General features: G+C 34.7%; 1 protein-coding gene across 1 annotated transcript; it reads right to left on the bottom strand.

The window, feature by feature from the left end:
* Positions 1–3,587: 3,587 nt before the first annotated feature.
* Positions 3,588–16,474, bottom strand: LOC111803580 (microtubule-associated protein 70-1). The gene is made up of 11 exons (XM_023688059.2): positions 16,052–16,474; positions 13,406–13,491; positions 11,723–11,788; positions 11,449–11,619; positions 10,775–10,945; positions 10,496–10,651; positions 10,257–10,403; positions 6,116–6,187; positions 5,489–6,022; positions 4,768–4,955; positions 3,588–3,953 (listed from the first exon to the last, which is right to left on the bottom strand). The coding sequence occupies exons 1-11, from the start codon at positions 16,278–16,280 to the stop codon at positions 3,935–3,937; spliced, it is 1,839 nt and encodes a 612-aa protein (XP_023543827.2). The 5' UTR covers positions 16,281–16,474; the 3' UTR covers positions 3,588–3,934.
* Positions 16,475–20,175: the final 3,701 nt, after the last annotated feature.

Below are 20,175 nucleotides of genomic sequence, written 5' to 3'. Positions count from 1 at the left end.
ATTGTTTATGAGAGAAGGGATACTTAAGGGAAAATATGTAATTACAGAGTGAACGAACTTTTGACCTATGTGTAATTACAAACAACTCTTGAAAGATCGATTTGCTTGTAATGATTATATTAATGGACCCAACTTGTCCTATAATCCATAACGGACAAGTTAATTTTATATTAGATATATTAAATATAAATAAAAAAATTATTTAATTTGAAGGATACAAATTAATATTTAATATATCAGATATATTAAAAGATAAAAATATTTTTATTATATTTGATTCCGTTAAAAACAATTAATATATATTAGATATAATAGAAAGAATATATATTTGAAATTTGAATAAAATATAAGTCAATAAAATATAATATTTATGTGTTAATAGGTTAGATATTTATATAATTTATTTCGGAAAGATTCTCTCGAAATGTCTATCAGTAGGACCCTTGGGTTGAACAAAATCCAATTCCACAATTTCTCGAGAACCCTTGATAAAGCTCTTTTTCTCCAATCTCTTAGAAATTTTCTTTCAAGAGACTCCTACACGTGTTGGAACACACCTAGGAGGCTTGCATGAAAAACTTCTACGTCGTTGGAATACACTCGCGAAGCCTGCATCCAACAATTTCTACAAACGTAGAGTTCATTCTCTTAAAAAATAATCGGTATGTACTAAGATCGTTAGCATGTAAGGTTAAATCTACGATGAGTTATGCTCCACTACTAAATTCTTTTACGGGATACGATGTAGAGACTGTATTACAAGTACTAAAGGTAGTTTCATCGTAAAGCTAGCTCGGAACAATGCATGTGCTAATATATATCTACAGAAATTGGAATCTCGTTCCAAAGTACGCCTATTGGTAAGTCGATGCTCCATCACTATCAGGTATACCATGCATAAGATACGAAAAATAAATATTGTGATGGTATTTATTTGAGAACAATTATTTATATTAACCGCTAAAAGTTTAATATCTATTATTTATAGTATAATTGTTAATAATGAAAAATTAAATTAAAATTTAAGACCTATAATCATTTTATTAATAAATTATTATAATAGTATTAAATTATCATCTCGAGTACAACATTAAATACAATTATTTGATTTGTACGCATTATTTTCTTACCCATCATAAACAAAATTAAAATTTTTATATCGTATTTTTTAAATTTATTAGCGGAACATAATCATTTAACAATAAAATACCATTTTTTTGTATAAAAAAAGTGACAGCTATTTTCGAGTCACAGACTTTTTCTTGCAGGATGCCAGGTGCGTAGGAACGCCCAACCGGGTTTTCACCTTCATTTTGTCGTGCTGCTATGATGTAACGTGCAGTCGTTCTGATCCTAACAAATAAATTAAGGTATTTTATTAAACGCAAATACTTAGATATTTGCCTTATTACCATAATTATCTTTTCATATATTGTTGTTTCCATTTATTACCGTTTTTATTTTCTTGTAATTTATGTCTATTTTTTTTATTTTTTTATTTTAAAGTTAACTTTACTAAATATTAATTTATTTTGTATAATTTAATCTCATTTTTTAAAAATAAATAAATAATAAATAAGGAAAAGTTTTAAAATATAAATGGAATATTAAAAATTAAAGTGGGACTATGTCTTGTAGGTACATCTCCCAAATTTCATTTAGTGGTCTTTTTGGGCATATTCTATGTGAAATATATTAATATAATTTAATTAGCGACTAATTAATTCATTAAAAAAAAATTATTTATTGAAGTGATTGACGGGTATCTTTAGCTTATTTAAGATGATGGGTATTTTTTGAAATAAGAATCTAGTGCTAGTCCTCTGCATCGGTAATGATAGAAGTTTTGCTTTCTCGTACAATGTTTTGGTGTTGAACAAGACTGGTAACTATGTTGACAAATATGTTTATAAGACGGATGAGTGTTCTCGATATATTAATAAATTTGACGTTTCGTGTATGTTGACAAATATGTTAGGTTGAAATGGAGACACGTTGAGAAGAAGGTAAAAAGACAATTTTACCCCTTGAAACATGGCACATGGGGAAAGAAAGTGTGGGATTGGATTGAGAAGGTCAAATCTAGATAAAGTAGTGGTGATTTTGGAGAACCTTGGAAAGTTTGTTGACCCCATCAGTGTTTTTGAAAAATGTTTGAATATCAAATGTATGTTTGAAAGTTTGTTTTGTTCTTTTCAAGAACACCCTCCAATTGATTGGGATTCCACCGTGGAATATTTTTGTTTTTTTGTTTTTTTTTTTTTTGTCGTGGTCGTCGTAAAAAGGAAGGTTAAATGGATTGAATACATAATTCTTATAGCTTTTATCTGAGTAGAAAATTCATTGTAACGGTCTGTGAAATCGGTAATTTACTTATTACTTGTGACTGTGTATATTTGCACTCATATTTGTAAACTTTTACGTAATTTTAATATATATACTATCGCAAGCGATCACTTGCCCATATTGTAGTACCCCTCGGTCTCGCTGGTTATGGTTATGGTTTTAGCCCGTTATTCTATTACATTGGTTCTTTTTATACGAGTACTCTACACATTTGTGTCATTTTGTCTGCGGTTGAAACAAGACATTGTTTCAGCCAAGTATTCTCCTTCATGCTTTCTCTCACACTTTGGGTTAAAGAGGTTTCTACCTTTGCTCTGCTTTGTTAAGGATATTTAGTTCTGAATTATAGTTTATCATATATATCATATTTGATCTTTTATTGTAAGCAAATATCTTGTATCTATTTATTACTCTTTCCATTTATTTTTGTAATTTATTTGATGATTATAAATGGAGAATTTCACTGCCATTTAAGTATAGTAATTTTAGTAAATATTCTCATGCTTGACGGTTGTCTGGTTGCTTCTGTGACTGTTAGTGCGATCAAGAGGAGTTCTTATCCAATCTCCTCTTTTGTCCTGAGTAGGTCTACTCCATCTTCTTGATCTTCTACGATGCATATCTAGTAGGGTAGCAGATGTATGGACTACCACCGACCCTTGGATATCCTCCGAGAGACCCATGATGAAGCAAAGGGTTCTCTTCCTTTCAGTGTCTACTTGTGTTACGGTAAACTTGGATAACTCGTTGAATTTTAGATCGTACTCCTCCACAGCCTTGTCACCTTGCTTGAGACTCAGTAAAGCTTCCTTGTTTCTTGTACATGGTTATATTTATGTGTAGTCCTTTTATACTCTCCATATATACTTATAAATATGTCTCCAATATGAAATAACCTTAGTAGATCAACGTTTAAATCTATGATATCTTTTTATGAAATTGTATTTTAAATGAATGTTTCCACGTAAAAAGGTTACATCATGCATAGGTAGTGATTCTGTTTCAGTATAAAATTAGGGTCGTTACATATTATGAGAACCCACCTCAGTTGAAAAGGAGAACAAAACATTTCTTATAAGAGTGTGAAAACCTCTCTTTAGTAGAGGTATTTTAAAACCATGAGACTGACGACGATTCGTGACGGGCCAAAACAAACAATACCTACTAGTAGTGGGCTTGAACTAAAAAACAATAAATAATAGATCCAACTAAATTCTTTGAAAATTAGAGAACAGAAAACATGATCAAAACAAATATAATAATATATTAATCATTTAATGTGTATGAAGTTTCAGGTCAAAAATTCAATCCATTTGTAGGAGATGGAATACAAAGTTATTCTTCACCTAATATATAGAATTCATGACATCCCCTTTTAACTTGCATTTGCTGTTCTTCATACCAATGGTACAAAAATATACAGAACAGGATGAATTCCTGGAAAAACTCGTGTTAGTTTCTTTACAAATAGATAAGACTTGGCAGAATTGCTCGGGTAGAGTTTTATGACATGATAAAATACAATTATATTGACAATAGAGTCATAAGAAAAAGTCATTCCATCGATGTTTAATCCCGTGTCGACGCCCTATCTGTTTCGGATATTCCTGGAGAGTTGAAGGGTTAGGAGAAACAGGTCAGTAATGGATCTACTGCAGATGCAAGAACAGTAAATATGCTCGGAATTCACATCAAGACGGTAGGTGAATACATCACAATGACACTAATTTGAAATCAGAAGACGTAGAAGACAATATGAACTCGTAAGAAACTATCCATTTTATAAACAAATAAGGCACCGAAATGGTCGAAAGGGTAGCCAGGCTGCATATTCTGTGCATTTTGTGTGTTTTATTGAGAGGATTGTTGGGAGGGAGTCTCCGTTGGCTAATTAAAGGGAAGATCATGGGTTTATAAATAAAGAATACATCGAGAATATTATACCATTGTGGAGGGTCTGTGATTCCTAAGATGCTATCAGAGTCATGCCCTAAACTTAGCTATGTCAATAGAATCCTCAAGTGTCGAATACAGAAGTTGTGAGCCTTGAAAGTGTTGTCAAAAGTGACTCAAGTGTCGAACAAAGAGTGTACTTTATTCGAGGGTTCTAGAGAAAGAGTCGAGCCTCGATTAAGGGGAGGCTATTTGAGGGCTCCATACGCCTTAGAGGAGACTCTATGGTGTACTTTGTTCAAGGGGAGGGTTGTTGGGAGGGAGTCCGACTTTGACTAATTAAGAGGAAGATCATTGGTTCATAAGGCATACATCCTCATTGATATGAGGCCTTTTGGGGAAACAAAAAATAAAGCCACGAGAACTTGGGCTCAAATTAGACTATCATACAATTATGGAGGATCCTCGATTCCTAACGTGCTTTGTTTCAAAAAGTAACCCTTACACAGGTCATAAATAGGAATTCACCTGACAGGAAGTGACTGAGAACCAACTACAGCCCCCCTCTGAGCACTCGGGCGTCGTGGCCTTTGATCGCTCTCCCTACTTACACGCATAGCAGCAAGTTCCTTCTCCATTGCAACTACTTCTCTTCGCATTTTCTTGGCTTCTACTTCCATTGCTTTATTCAAAGTATCGACCTTCTTTGCCAACATCTATACAAGGCCAAAATAAATGTATAATAAGCCATGCATGAAATATTGGAGAAGAGAGATATTGTGACGGAAGTAAAAGCAAGATCGATCGCACTCACGCACCCACAAACAGAAATTAAACAAAGAGACACAAAGATTTACATGGTTCGGAGGGAAGAAATTCCCCTACACAGGTAGCAACCAATCTCAATAATCAAAGTATTTACTAAGTGTAATTCACACTCTCACACTATACAGTCTCTCAACAAATTTCCTCTCAAATGTCACTCAACAAATATAAAAATGATACTCAAACTCAATGCATCTCAATCATCCCAAACAACCCTTTATATAGGGATAGAAGCATTAATATCATACATGAATCAAGATGATTCGTGTATCAAAATGGAAGATAAACTAAAAGGATTATGAACCAAATAAATCAGAGTTACGAACCAAATAAAAACTAATACATGCATAGCAGATGCATTAACCTATTCTTCATGACAACAAGAGATGGATAGATAATCTTGAAATTCAGTTTATAAACTAACCTCAATGGCATCATCCTTGTCTTTGAGAGTTGTATCCTTTTCATGGCAAGCTTTCTTAAGAGACAACACTTCTTTCTGTAACATGTCATACAGTACTCCAGAAACGAAATCTTCTTGCTCTGTTTTGGTCTTTTCAACTGCGATACCGTCTTCATTCTCTTCATACGAAGCAGTCGTCTCAGAAAATTGAATCTCACCACTGCTTACTGTGGCTGGCTTATCTTTTACTATGGCATCCTGTACAAGCTTATCTCTTTCCAGTGATCTACTACCACCGTCAAATGATCTAGAAGAGATTTTGGTAGTCTTCAACAATGCACTGGCGCTATTCGACTGGAGCGATCCCGTGTGTGAGCTTGTATTTCTCCTGGATAGATAGCCATTTGAAGACAGTCTAGACAGTTCTGCTCCTCCAAGAGATAGCCGTCTGGAAGGTCCAGTGCTTATGCTTCTTCCTTCAGCAGCAAGTTTTGGGTTGCCATTAGATGATCTAAGCTTTTCCTCCAAAACTTTGAAGCGTAATTGATATTTTTCCTGAGTTTTCGATCAACAAATGCAACAAAATTTGTAAATAGTTTGAGAGGCGCATACAACTGAGAAATAATTGCAAAAGTTAATCTTCCTCACCTTCATTTGTGCTTCGGCCTTTGCAGTGCGCTCGGCAACTGCTAGTTTTTCACGAAGTTGCTGCATTTCTCCCTGCCATTGTGTATGAAAGACAACAATAATTAAGTTGTGTAATATAGGTATTATTCATGAAACTAAATTACACGTTTTACTATCACAAATGCATCCTCCAATAATGTAGTTACCATCAAGTTCTATTTTGCAAATCATTATGGCAACCAAAATACTTAATTTTAGGAGTAAAAAGGTTCTGAATTATGGAACTATAACTTTAAAAGTGTCATTAAGAGGAATTGCAACAAAAGAAAGTGACTTTGTTACAAGAGAGATGAGGGACTAGGACGGTGAGATCCCACATTGGTTGGAGAGGGAAACGAAACAATTCTTATAAGGGTGTGGAAACCCCTCCTTAGTAGACGTGTTTTAAAATTGTGAAACTGACAGCGATACGTAATGGGCTAGAGCAAACAATATCTGCTAGCGGTGGGTTTAGGATGTTACAAATGGTATCAGAGTCAGGCACCGAACAGTGTGCCAGCAAGGGCGTTGGGCCTCCAAGGGAGTGGATTGTGAGATCCCAAATTGGTTGGAGAGGGAAAGCATTCCTTATAAGGGTGTGGAAACCTCTCCTTAGTAGACACGTTTTAAAACCATGAGGCTAACGGCGATATGTAATTGGCCAAATCAAACAATATCTGCTAGCGGTGGGCTTGGGCTCTGTTAGAGGTACTAACCCACCCATTAGTATATAGATGGAAACCATTTATTTACAATCCATCACCTCACTCTTCCATTTCCTCTCTCTCCTTTAATCTATGACCTAATATTTCTCAATTTCCCTTTTTTCTCTTTCTCTATCTTCTTCAATAGCCTCTTCATCCCCTTCTTCTATTTCCCAATCTCTACTTCCATTTCCCAATCTCTAAAGCTACCCACTTCAATCAAGGTATATACGTTATAGCAGCAAGAAGAAAGAAGAATAATGGAACCACCAAAGGATGAGTTGCAATTAAATGTTTTAACAAGATTTTATGATATTAGTTGGAGTGAGACTAAATACATTTGAGGTTTAGTACACATAAAGAAAGACAGGTTGAGAATTCGAATCATAATTTTAAAGACAACCAGTGGAGGGAAAGCGAAAACATGAGCATAACTAAATTTTTAGAGATGAATATTTTGTTGATCATTGTTGTAATTCAAATTAGTCTACTTGTTCCGATCGGTTTAGAAGGTTCCCTAATGATTGAAGATAGTATTCTTTTGTCGACTCGTTCTGTATTTGGTGATTCATTGTTCGGCTGAATCTTGAGGGAAAATATATGATATTTCAAATTGGTTCTTTTAGAACACTTAAAAATGGACTACACAAGTACATTAAGAGCATTATACATTAGTTTCCCTACATACTTGCTAGATTCACTCCCATTTCTGCACACAAAAGCCTACTCCATCAATATTGTTCAAAGTGTTCCTTTCGTTTTCTGAGCAGCACCACTGCTTGCTCCTCCTTGGTAGTTGCAATTAGTTAGTACTACCCTAGTGGACAGCATCCAAGCACTTGCTGTTGAGTTCTTGATTTCCCGAGCAATTTCTCAACAGCGCTCTGTTTCACAGTCATGCTTGTCCAAGGTGTGTTGTCCCCGTTACATGTCAAATCCCTCGTGTTGTGCTATTTTATCGCTTTCCTTTACCGCTTTCATGATGTTAAGTTTCTTATTTTCGTTTCTAGGAGTATGACGTTTCGGCAAAATCAAGTTTACGTCTAATAGACCTGAAACGTCTCATAGTGTACTATAGGGGGATACGCTAGTCGTCAATTCTTCCTATCCGGAGTTATATGCTATTTAAGTTATTGTGTTGTCTTTCTTGCTATCTTACATTGCTTTCAACCTTACTTTCAAACTCTTTCTGCCTCTGTTTTCTAAAACTTTCTCCTCAATGTGAGGCCAGAGGCTTGGGTATACGTTGTCCGATCGAGGACGACACGAGTTTGAGTTGGCTGACTCACTCAGTGGTGAGGGTGAGTGCCGCACAATCACTTGCACGCATTCCCTAAAAGTGCGATTGTGATAGTCTGACGCTAAGTGGCGAGGGTGGTTGAATTTTCTCAAGAAGAAGAAGAAACAAGAGATCATGCCATTTCTTGCAGCCCAAACACAAGAACAAAACAAAAACAAAAACAAAAACAAACAAAAAAAAAAGGCCGGCGGAAGAACTTTCACTGTATCCTTAAAAGGAGGGAACAACACCTCTGCTTAAACGTAACCCCAAAGGAGCCCAAAAACAGTCCCAAATAAACTACATAAACCAACTACAAGAACCGGCAACTCTAGAACAAGTGATCAATATCCTCCAAAGCAACTTCTCCAAAATAAAGTTCTAGGACTTAGATGCAAAAGAGCAATAAGAAACAAGTGGTCAATATCTACCACGTATTTCAAATATAATCTGCACTCCAACGAAGAGGATCCCAAAATGTAAACTTTCTTTGGATCATACTTCATTAGTAAGCCTTTCAAAAACCATTTCAATGATTGCCACCCAACTATTAAGTTCTCTATGAAAGAGCCCACAATGGTATGATATTGTCCACTTTGAGTATAAGCTCTCATGGCTTTGCTTTTGGTTTCCCTAAAAGGCATCATACCAATAGAGATGTATTCCTTACTTATAAACCTATGATCATTCCCTTAATTAGCCAATGCGGGACTCTCTTCCAACAATCCTCAACAAATTCCTTTGGGGGAAAAATTTATGCATAGATGAATGTTTTCCCATTCTTCAAGCTTCTAATTCTCTAGGAAGTGTGGGTTTATCGATGTATCGAAACGGAGCAAAATGCATTCTTATTCTATTTCTGATTCTATTTTTTTTGTTCAAATTTGTGTTTTCTTCTGTCGATTCGAGCCTTAATAAGAGGAATTATTGCAGTTTTGATTTCATTTCAAAGCGTTCAGTGTTTGTTCTAGAGATTAGGGTAGATGTCTCAATTTCTGCTAAAGAAAAGAAGGCTTTAGGTATTGGGTTGCGCCTAAATAGTGTCATCAATATTGCAACAAACAATCATGGTCCAAGGGGTAGCAGTAATGGCGACAATGTAAGATGGGGGCTGGTGGCGGTGAGCTTCACCATAGGGAGAGGGGAAGGGGAGAGAATGAGATTTTGTGTAAAATTATTATTTTTTCTTTTAATTATTATTATTATTATTATTATTATTTTAAAAATTGTCACGTCAACATCTCTTTGAAGTATTTAATAGGGATGAACCTCATAAATCAAAAAGGTAATTTACCCTGTTAATAAAATTAAATATAATAAAAAAGGATAGACGTAGATGTTGGTTATGGAGCCAACGGCTTATGTATAGTTTACTCAATGGTTATACGTAATAAAACTATATACGGTAAATGACATATAAAGTAAATGGTCATATAATAAACAACTAGAGTAAGAATATATCTGGTAAAGCTATATATGGTAGATAGTTATATATAGTAGATGATTATATCTAGTAAACCTATATATAATAAACTGAACCATATATATACCCCTTAGTCAGTGCTTTAAAAACGTAGCATTCTCTGTATCTCTCCTACCGTACATATTTGAAGTCATCAATATAAACCTTTAACCAATATTTCTCCTTGCATTTTCTTTCTGCTATTGTTTGTGTTCATCTGGATCGAGTGTGTGGTTGTTGTGCAATCAACATTTGGACTTTGATGATGTTTTGGTTCTAGAAAATGTGTTTCTGTTTAATCATGAGAAAGATATTCATATTTGGAGGTTTTTCTTAATCCATGTGTAAAAAAATTTTTAAAAATGAAGCTTAGGGATTATTAATGATTGTTAGACGAACACGACTCTCCACAATAGTATGATATTGTTCACTTTGAGCATAAGCTCTCATGGCTTTGCTTTGGGCTTCTCCAAAAGGCCTCAGACCAATGGAGAGAGTATTCTTTGATTATAAACCCATGATCATTTCCTAAATTGGTCGATGTGGGTCTTTCATCATCCAACAACGATTACGTAAGAATTTGTACTCTTGGGTTCATTCTTACTCTTTTGGGTTCATTCTATTATTTATAGCTTTCTCAATATTGCAATACCTATAAATTCAACTTAAAATTCATACCTGAAAAAATCTTCTTTCTTCAAGCCATTGTTTTACTGGCATCACTTTATCATTTGCATCTTTCCATTCATTAGCAACAACAGTAGCAACCCTGTTGGCAGTAACTTTCGCACGAGCGACCTCACGTTCTAAAGTTCTTCTTTCCTCCTATACAAGCAACAAAACTTTAAGTTGATCGGCAAATCGATAAAATGTACCGAAGAATTAAAATAATCGAAAAGTTAAATCAGGATTATTACATTCATCTCTTGCACTTTCCGTTGGTAATCACGCACGGCGTTGGCAGCAGCACCGCCAGCCAAGACAGCCTCCTCGAGCTCACGGACAGTTTGCATTAGCTTTTCAACTTCGGCAACCTTTTGTCTGTGCAACCTGTCCAATATCTTATTCTCCTCCTAACATCGTGACGAATATAAGTTAAATTAAGCATTCTGTCACATATTTAACAACTAAGTGTACACCATGAATTAAATAGGTGGTCCGAAAACGACACAAGAACTATTGAGTGATCAAGAAACCTGGCATATTTCAATTTGCTTCATTAACTCTTGGTTTTTATTTTGTAAGTCATCAACCATGGATGCCTTTGCCAAAGCAATCTGGACGGTTCTCTCAGCCTCAAGCAGTGCAGCCTCCTTGGATTTTGTAAGCCTATCGAGAGCTCTATTGTCGTCTTGCAACTTTGCTACCTAGAAACCAGACAAACATTTCAAGGTTCAAAAGATCCTTCTATCTTTTTCGAGACACGTATGGAAAATAATTTACTCACCGATGACTTATACATTGAGCTGAAAAAAAATGATGTAATGACGTACCAATGTTATAACAACCCAAGCACACCGCTAGTAGATATTTTCATTTTGGGTTTGCCCTTTCGGGCTTCCCCTCAAGGTTTTTTAAAACGTGTCAGCTAGGGATAGGTTTCCATACCCTTATAAAGGGTGCTGGTATGAGTGCCAGCGAGGACGTTGGACCTCGAAGAAGGGTGGATTGTGAGATCCTACATCGGTTGGAAAGGAGAACGAAACATTCTTTATAAGGGTGTGGAAACCTCTCCTTAGTAGACACGGTTTAAAAACCTTGAGGAGAAGCTCGAAAGGGAGAGTCCAAAGAGGACAATATCTACTAGCGGTGGGCTTGGGCTGTTACAAATGTACACTCGATAAAAATGTAAGACAAGTTTTAATTCTACCTCCAGCCGAGCTAGCTTAAGCTCTGCCTCCAATGGAGCTATAATGGCCTCAATTGGAGGCATTTCATCGTCTTTTTGAGCTGCGTGTACCCTTCGAAGGGTGGCTTCAGCAGCAAATTGTGCAGCTAATGCAGCCTTTTTCTCATCATTGATCTTCTTGATCTCAAGGTTCTACAGTCACAATAATCATAATATCATTAGTGGATGTACTAATAGGGGATGGATATGGGAATATGAACACTTATCATTAGATAATATTAACTTCATATATTACCTTGCTTTCCAAAAGAGCTTCAGTTGCCTTGAGCTTTTCATCTACTTTCTTCAACTCATCTGTTAACTGAGAATATGAACCAAATAGAGCGGATGAGTAAAATCTACTACCTCGTTTCGTCCCGTCACCGGTTAGATATCACTTATCCAAAGGTTGTCAAATAAACAATAAAGAATGCTCATAAAAGAATACATTGAAGAATGGCTTGCCGTTGTTGCAAATTCAATCATCACCTTTATTTTATAAATTCTAAAACTTCTTATTAATTCTTTCTTTCTATTGAATAATATCATATTGTTTAATTATTTCATTATTAAATTATATATGTGCTTGAAATTATAGTTATGATTTAAAAAGCTATTGTTAAAATTAATTTAAGAATTCCCAAATTTTTTTGAAAGTTTTCATCTAAGAAACACCGACACCAACACAGCAACACATCAATTTCTTTAAAAGTAGGACTCGGACATGTTGGAGACTATACAAAATATAAGTGTCTATATTGATATATCAATACTTCTTTATAGATAAAACATGTAAATTTAACATAAAAAAATGTATACCTCACTAGAAACATATAAAATTAAGTCAATTTTGAAATCTTATACGAATATCGAATACTTTAGGACGATCAATATATAATGATTCAATCTATAAGAGAATCTCGAATTTTCCTACTTTTTAGGTGAAATATTTTCCAAAGTCGTGTCCAAGTTGTGTCCAGCCATGTCCAAAATTGGAAGAAAAATATATCTTATTTCTCGAAATTTAGGTGTTGAACACGTGTTCTTTTTCTTGTAATATTCATCAATATCATAAATTTGACATATCGATATCAACATGACATTGATATTTACGTGGTTTATTGAGACTGGCAAAAACTTTCAGAATGAATTATAGGTAGGAACTAATTTGAATGTACGAGGGTAGATATGGAAAAACTAATGTTGGAAGAGAAAATCAAAGAATGCATTCCACATATGGTTTCTACTAATTAAATTTGTGAGATCTCACCTCGGTTTGGAGAGGGGAACAAAACATTCTTTATAAGAGTGTGGAAACTTCTACCTAGTAGACGCATTTTAAAACCGTGAGGCTAATGGTGATACATAACAGGTCAAAGCAAACAATATCTGCTAGCGATGGACTTGAGCTGTAAGTACAACTAACTTCGAGGTTCCTGTGTTTACTGTAGTAATATCGGATATCTAACAAGCTATATATCAAAACCAAACGTGGGGGATCTAAGATACTTGATGATACTTTCGAACCTATGGGCCATCACATATCAAAGAATTCCATCATCTAGGAACGAGTATCACTTCTTTTTTTTCCTTTTCTGGAGCAATCATCACATTTGTAAATCTATACTAACTTTTATGAGAATATACCATAAAGGATAGCTACCATGATTGTTTCATTTGAAGCAGCGATTTGTAGATTTTTCGTTCATTTTTTCTTAGTTCAGATTCGAACATAAGAACTTTTGGTTAAGGATTTCTTAGGCAGTGTTCTTTTTTCTTTTCTTTTTTTTTGGTGAAAAAACATAGTTGAAGTGGGAATATGGCACAAGAATAACTCTAAACACAGATTTTTGCATCTTTTTCTGCACCGGCTGACATTCCATTTTGGTTAATGATCAACAGAGAACTACAAAAGATGATACAAGACTAAAAATAGTACCTCTTCAACAGCCTTCTCTTTAAGCCGTTCTGAAGTTTTTAATGACTTAACTTCAGCAAGAGCCTCTCCCAGTTCCCTATCTTTATCTGCGTATATAAAAGAAAATATATATTCAATATGATCCAATAACAATATGTTGGGGGAAAAGAAAACCCCCACTTTTATAGCAGAATATGCACACAAAAAAATTGAGAAACTAAAGGAAAACAGCAAAAATAAGAAACACAAGAATTTACGAAAACAAGCTCCAAAACTGGAGAAAAACCACAACTCACCAGAAAAAAATCCACAATTTGAATAATTATAATCACACAAATTTTTCTCTCCGACTTCAATTACAAAAACACTCTAAAAGATTTATATCAATCACAAAACTAGAGTTAGTACTTAAGCTTTTAATTGGAATGATTTGAAAACCAAAGTCATATGCTCCTTATTTTGTACTTGATAGAAACCTAAGAATCTTCTCATTCTTGTCAATACTTCCTTCTTAGGACATGAAAAAAAAGACTATTTAACATTTCCAACACACAATGGATCCTCTCCTCGAACAAATACACCCTGAGGTCTCTCCTTCTTTGGAGCCCTCGAACAAAGTTCATCTTTGTTCGACACTTGAGTCACTATGACTACACATTCGAGACTCACAATTTCTTTATTCGAGACTCACAATTTCTTTATTCGACACTTGAGAATTCTATTAACATGACTAAGTTAAGATAAGAACATGGCTTTGATACTATGTTAGAAACAATTATCTTCCACATTTGTATGATATTATCTACTTTGAGCATGAACTCTCATGGATTTGCTTTTGATTTCTCCAAAAGGCCTCATACCAATAAACATAGTGTCCCTTACTTATATACCTGTGATCTTCTCCTTGATTAGCCAATGTGGGACTCCAACAATTTTCAACAAGATGTGCTTAAAATCATTGTGGAACGGATTAGCATGAAAAAAGATGCAATGTGAGCCATAAAATCAGTTATGAGTAAGGAAAAAAAAAGCCAATAAGTTCTATTCTCAAGGTAAACTCTTGGAAAAGGCCAATTAGTTCTATTTCCAACGTATCAATGTTGATTCCAATTGTTATTGGAGTATGTTAGGTACAGCCAACCTTACCTTATATACCTTTCAAACAATTTAGTCCTCTTGATAACTACCTCAGATAAAAAGACTTAATTGGTGGCAGTTCAATTTCAAGCTCCCTAGGCGTAGGGGTCAACACGCCGCCAGTGAATAAGCTATAACCCATACTCAAAACGTAAAATTGGGAGACTGACAAATAACAGCCGTCAATACAATCTAATAGGTTAGGTTCAAAAGTTGAGCATGAAACAAAATAACGAGAAATGAGTTGGCCCCTTCAACATTGATGTTTGACATATTTTAGCACAAATATAGAAGGAATCGGCTATACCATCCGGGGCGTAATGGCAATTGGCAACCATAGGAACTTTGTAAAATTTTTATTATTAAAAAATATTACACGATTAACAGCTTCCAGTTGGAGAGCACACAAAGAAATTTGATCGTTAGCCCAATGAATGCTTTCCAAAAAGATTCTTTTGTTTTTTTTCAGAAGTTGACTTCTCGTTTTATGCTCATTAATAGAGTGCTGGCGTTTCTTTTGTTTTATTGTTTTGTTCTGTTTTTTTTTTTTTTTTTTCCAATCCAAAATTGGTGGGAAAAAAAAATCCTCCAAAATGTAATTGCCCAAACCTACCACTAGCAAATATTGTCCTATTTGGGCTTTCCCTTCCGGGCTTACCCTCAAGGTTTTTAAAATGCTCGGTTTATACGTTTTCACACCCTTATAAAGAATGTTTCGTTCTCCTCCCCAACCAATGTGGGATCTTACGATCCACCTCCTTCAGGGGTCAGCATCCTCGCTGGCACTCGTTTCCTTCTCCAATCGATGTGGACACCTAATCCATCCCCCTTCGAACCCCAGCGTCCTTGCTGGCACATCGCCTCATGTCCACCTCCTTCGGGGCTTAACCTCTTCACTGGCATATTGCCCGGTGTCTGGCTCATTTGTAATGGCTGAAGCACACCGCTAGCAGATATTATCCTCTTTGGGCTTTCCCTCAAGGTTTCTAAAACGTGTCCGCTAGGGAGAGGTTTCCACCCCCTTACAAAGAATGTTTGGTTCTCCTCCCCAACCGACGTGGGATCTTATCATTAAGCTAGAAAATAAAGAATTCCTTCCTCCAACGAAAAACACAATGAAACTCCCTTCAAACCATATCAAGTGGTTTCCCTCAACTATTAACTGATAAACCCAGAATATAAGTATACAAAAGACCTAATTTACTGATGCAGAAATTTTTGTTAGCACGCCAACAAATACATCTTTATAACGATGTACATTGCAGAATTCCATTTCCAGGAGAACAGTAAAATTATCCAAAAAGTAGATGAACATAATTCAAAATCGATCCAACATCTGAAGGCAACAAACAAATCAAATCTGGAAACAAAGAACAAAACACAAACCGCGGATGAAAAATACCAAATTCAATCCCAACGAAACAAAAGAAAGAAACAAAAATCCCAAAATTAAATCAAATTCATTTGAACAACAACGATTACCACCAGCATTCGAAACAAAAGAAAACAGAGAAAGGAGAGAAAAAGGACCTCGAACTTCATTCTCGAGACGATTGAGCTCGACGCGGACTGGATCAGAGCCGTGCAAGAGAGTAATAATGTCATCCACATCAGAGGCAACACGTGAAATTGGCGGAGCAGCAACATTAGACTTCTTACGAGAAGCCTTGAAAGAAGCAGAGGAGGAAAGACCGAGGTTAGCGGAGTCAAGAACATCTCCAGCATAAGCGGTGGAGTTAATGTGGTTACTACTCGCCATTAAAGATCTAGCTCAGAACTTCCCCGCCCTCTGTCATAAAGCGAATTCCTCAGCACCTGAGCTAAGAAATGGCGAAATCCAGAAGGGGAAACGGGAACAGGGGAAGAAGGAGATGGAGGTGAGAGAAGAAGAAGAAATGGGTAGTGAGAGAAAAGGAGATTAAGCAATGGGGTTTAAGCAGGGATTTAAACGAGAGAGAGAGATGAAGATTAACTTTGAGCTTAAGAAGAGAAGAGAGATGATTCTGTACGGTGAGATCCGATTAGGACCACTATTTGGTACCGTCTGATCTCCTCTCATTAACGATCATCATCTTATTGTGGGACGTTAATTTACTACCGTGATATATTATTTATAAAATATATCTTAGATATATTATTTATGATTTGATTTATAATATATTTTATTTTATTTTTAATATTTAATTAATTTATATTTTTTTCTCTATTAATTGCTAGTTTGTATCCTATTTAAACGATATCAATATACAGAATACACACCTTCCTGATAGAGACAGTAGTAAGGAGAGATTTCTCCCTGTTAGATAAATGAGACCAAAGATAGGGATTATGTTCCCATTCCCGTCCCTGCTCAATTCCCCGGCTCCCCCACCATAACCACTTTTTTTTACACTTATAAATAAATATTTATATTATAAATTATAATAAATCTTTTTTTTTTTAATATATGAGTTATCATTTTATTTCGGTATATTATATTTTATTTTGGCCAATAAATATAAATGGTGTAAAATTGGGGCCAAAACAATAAATTTAATTTTTTTTTTATAAATATTATTATTTATATATTATAGCGAATGTTTGGTTGAAGATTTTGTTTATAATAACGGAAAAAAATTGAGAATAAGATATTTGTGTTTTATATTATATGGAATATGTTATCGGAATTTTATACCAATAAAATATTTTAAACCATTTTCTTACATTATTTAATTTAAATAATAATATGTAATTTATTTATTTATTTATTGATGTGTTACAATTAAATAATTAATTATAATAATTTTGTAAATTCAGAATAAATAATTAATTGAGTTTATCTAAAATAAAATAAATTAAAAAATAAAATGTTATCCAATTTTATATAAAAATAATAATTTTTATTTTTATTTTTATAGTTTTCATAATTACTTTTAATAGGTTTATTATATTAGTTAATTTTAGATTAAATAATTTAAGTCAGTAGATCATCATGTTATATTATATTGTTATTTGCGAACATGATGTCATATTTTGTTTACATCTTTTAAATATATATATATATTTTTTAAATGAAAATGATGCATTATTAAAGTTTCTTTGGTTTATTTCGAATAATCATCCAATCTCATATAAATAAATGAAAATTTTTACAGGGATGAAAAATAAAAAATGGACGGGGATAGGGATAGGAAACTATTTGATATAAGCTCACTGATCAGTTTTAGCTCGTTATGTATCACCTCAACTTAACGGCGTTAAAACACATCTACTAGGAAGAGGTTTTCGCTATAAGGAATGTTTCATTCCCTTCTCCAACCTACGTGGGATCTTACAATTCACTCCCTTAGAGGCTCAATGTTCTTGCTGGCACACTGTGGGGTATCTGACTATGACATCATTTGTAATAGTTCAAGCCCCCCGCTAGCAGATATTGTCCGCTTTAGCCCGTTACGTATCGTTGTCAACCTCATGGGTTTAAAACGCGTTTGCCCAAGAGAGATTTCCACACGAAATATTTCGTTTCCCTCTCCAACTAATTGTGAGACTAATTTTTTTTTTTTAAAGTTGGAGATCCAAATCGACTTCATTATTTATTATTAATTTTAATCTTATTCAAGTAAATTTTAGTCGCACAGTCTTTATTAACTCCGTGCATTCTTACTTTGCACGTTAATTAATATATTCAAAGTCATATTAGATTTTTTTTACTGATTAGAATAGGTCGAATTTTTTGAAAACTAAAAAATTAGGTTAATTTGCGGGTTTACTCTTCTTCTTCTTCTTTTTTTTTTTTTTTTTTTTTGTGGAAAATAGGGTTTCTCGTTAACCCTACCTTTTAAGATTGTTATGAAGATTAAAAGTATTTGATTTTTGTAATGGATATTAGTGATACCCGAGATTTTAGTTATTACATTCTCCTAAATCCCTTATCACATGGTCACGTTACCTACTCCTTGTTTCTTAAAAGCGAAAACTATCCCCACATACCAACACGAGCCATTCCAGCATATTTTATCCTCACTCACATGCATTTTAGGAAAAAAAAAAAAATTAAGTCTTTCTTAACCATCATATCCTCAGGATCGCTCTCATTTGAATATGATCTCAGTTCATTCATGTACCCCTAATTTACTTGGGTGTCACATTATTAATATAAAATTTTAAAATAATTGAAAAAACAACTCGAAAATAGAGGATTGGGTAGGGATGGATCGTAAACGGTGAGATCCTACATCAAGGGTGCAGAAACCTCTCTTTAGTAGACGCAATTTAAAATCGTGAAGCTGTCGGTGATACGTAACAGGTCAAAACGGATAATATCTACTAGGAATTGACTCGAGCGGTTATATAAACACTATCCGGTTGAAAAGAAAGAGTAAGGTTGAAAAATGGGGAAAGAGGGGAGCAAATAGAGTGGTCCTTAATAGCACCAAATGAAACCAGTTTTCCAAATGCAAGTGGAGGGCTGGTGGGGCAGCTACCGTTATACCTGCTCCCACTCTCTCTCTCTCTTTCAAAATTATGTCCACTTTTAAAACACATCCAACGGTTGCCATTTCATTTGAGTTTACAACTTTTAATGTGGTCCACACATTATTTCAACCGTTGTGAGCTATTTTGTCCTTCTTTTAAGTTTTGTAAGACAATGTTGTATCCCTCCTTTTAAAGTTTGTAACTTTCATATCTATATATATAATACCACTTGTCACAATCGCACTTTTAACGACAACGAACTTACGATTGTGAGGCACTCACTTTCCAACGACAAATGAGCTAAGCCAATTCGTTCTTGCGTCGCCTACGGCCAAGCGACGTATGCTCGAGCCTCTGACTTCGGTTTTAAGAGAAGGTTTTAGAAATCGTGGGCAGAGAGAGATTTTTGAAAGAGACGTTATATAAGCAAGCAAGAAAGAGAGAAATAACAACGGCTTACATTATATAACTTTGGGTAGGGAGAAGTTGACAACTAGTCATATCCCCCTATAGTATATTCTGAGGCATTTCATGTCTGACAGGCCTAGACATGATATTTCTGAAACGTCATATTCCCTAGAAATACAAAATACAAAAGTAAAACACTAGAATATGAAAAGCATAAACGGTTGGGCTTTTATATATATATATCCCTACCCAAGGTTATATACCGTGAGCCGTTGTTATTTCTCTCTTGCTTGCTTATATAACATCTTTTTAAAAAATCTCTCTCTGCTCTCGTTTTCTAAAACCTTCTCTTAAAATCGAGGTTAGAGGCTCGAGCGTACGTCGCTTGGACGTAGGCAACGCTAGAACGAATCGGCTTAGCTCACTTGTCGTTGGAAAGTAAGTGCCGCACAATCGCAAGTCCGCTGCCATTAAAAGTGTGATTGTGACAATATATATCTATATATATATATATATAGATAGAGCTCAATTCAAAAAATTCGAACAACCCAATCAAATTTGTATGATTTAGATCGGGTTATTAATTTATTGGAGTTAAGTTAAGTTCAAATAATTAAAAATTTTGTGGATTTAATTGGCTTTGAAGTTTGAATTTTTTAGGTCAGAGATGTGAATCCCTCTATTTACATGGTGAACTAAAAAAACAATCGAGATAATAGCATTCAAATTTACTTGAATTAATACATTATTAAGCTAAACTATGTTCAAATTGGTCATTTTTTCGCGTTGGT

Source organism: Cucurbita pepo, chromosome 10, assembly GCF_057944985.1.
Source record: "Cucurbita pepo subsp. pepo isolate OVF chromosome 10, ASM5794498v1, whole genome shotgun sequence".
Classification (NCBI taxonomy): Eukaryota; Viridiplantae; Streptophyta; class Magnoliopsida; order Cucurbitales; family Cucurbitaceae; genus Cucurbita; species Cucurbita pepo.
The sequence above is the reverse complement of the archived record's forward strand: the minus strand, read 5'-3'. Positions and strand labels throughout refer to the sequence as shown.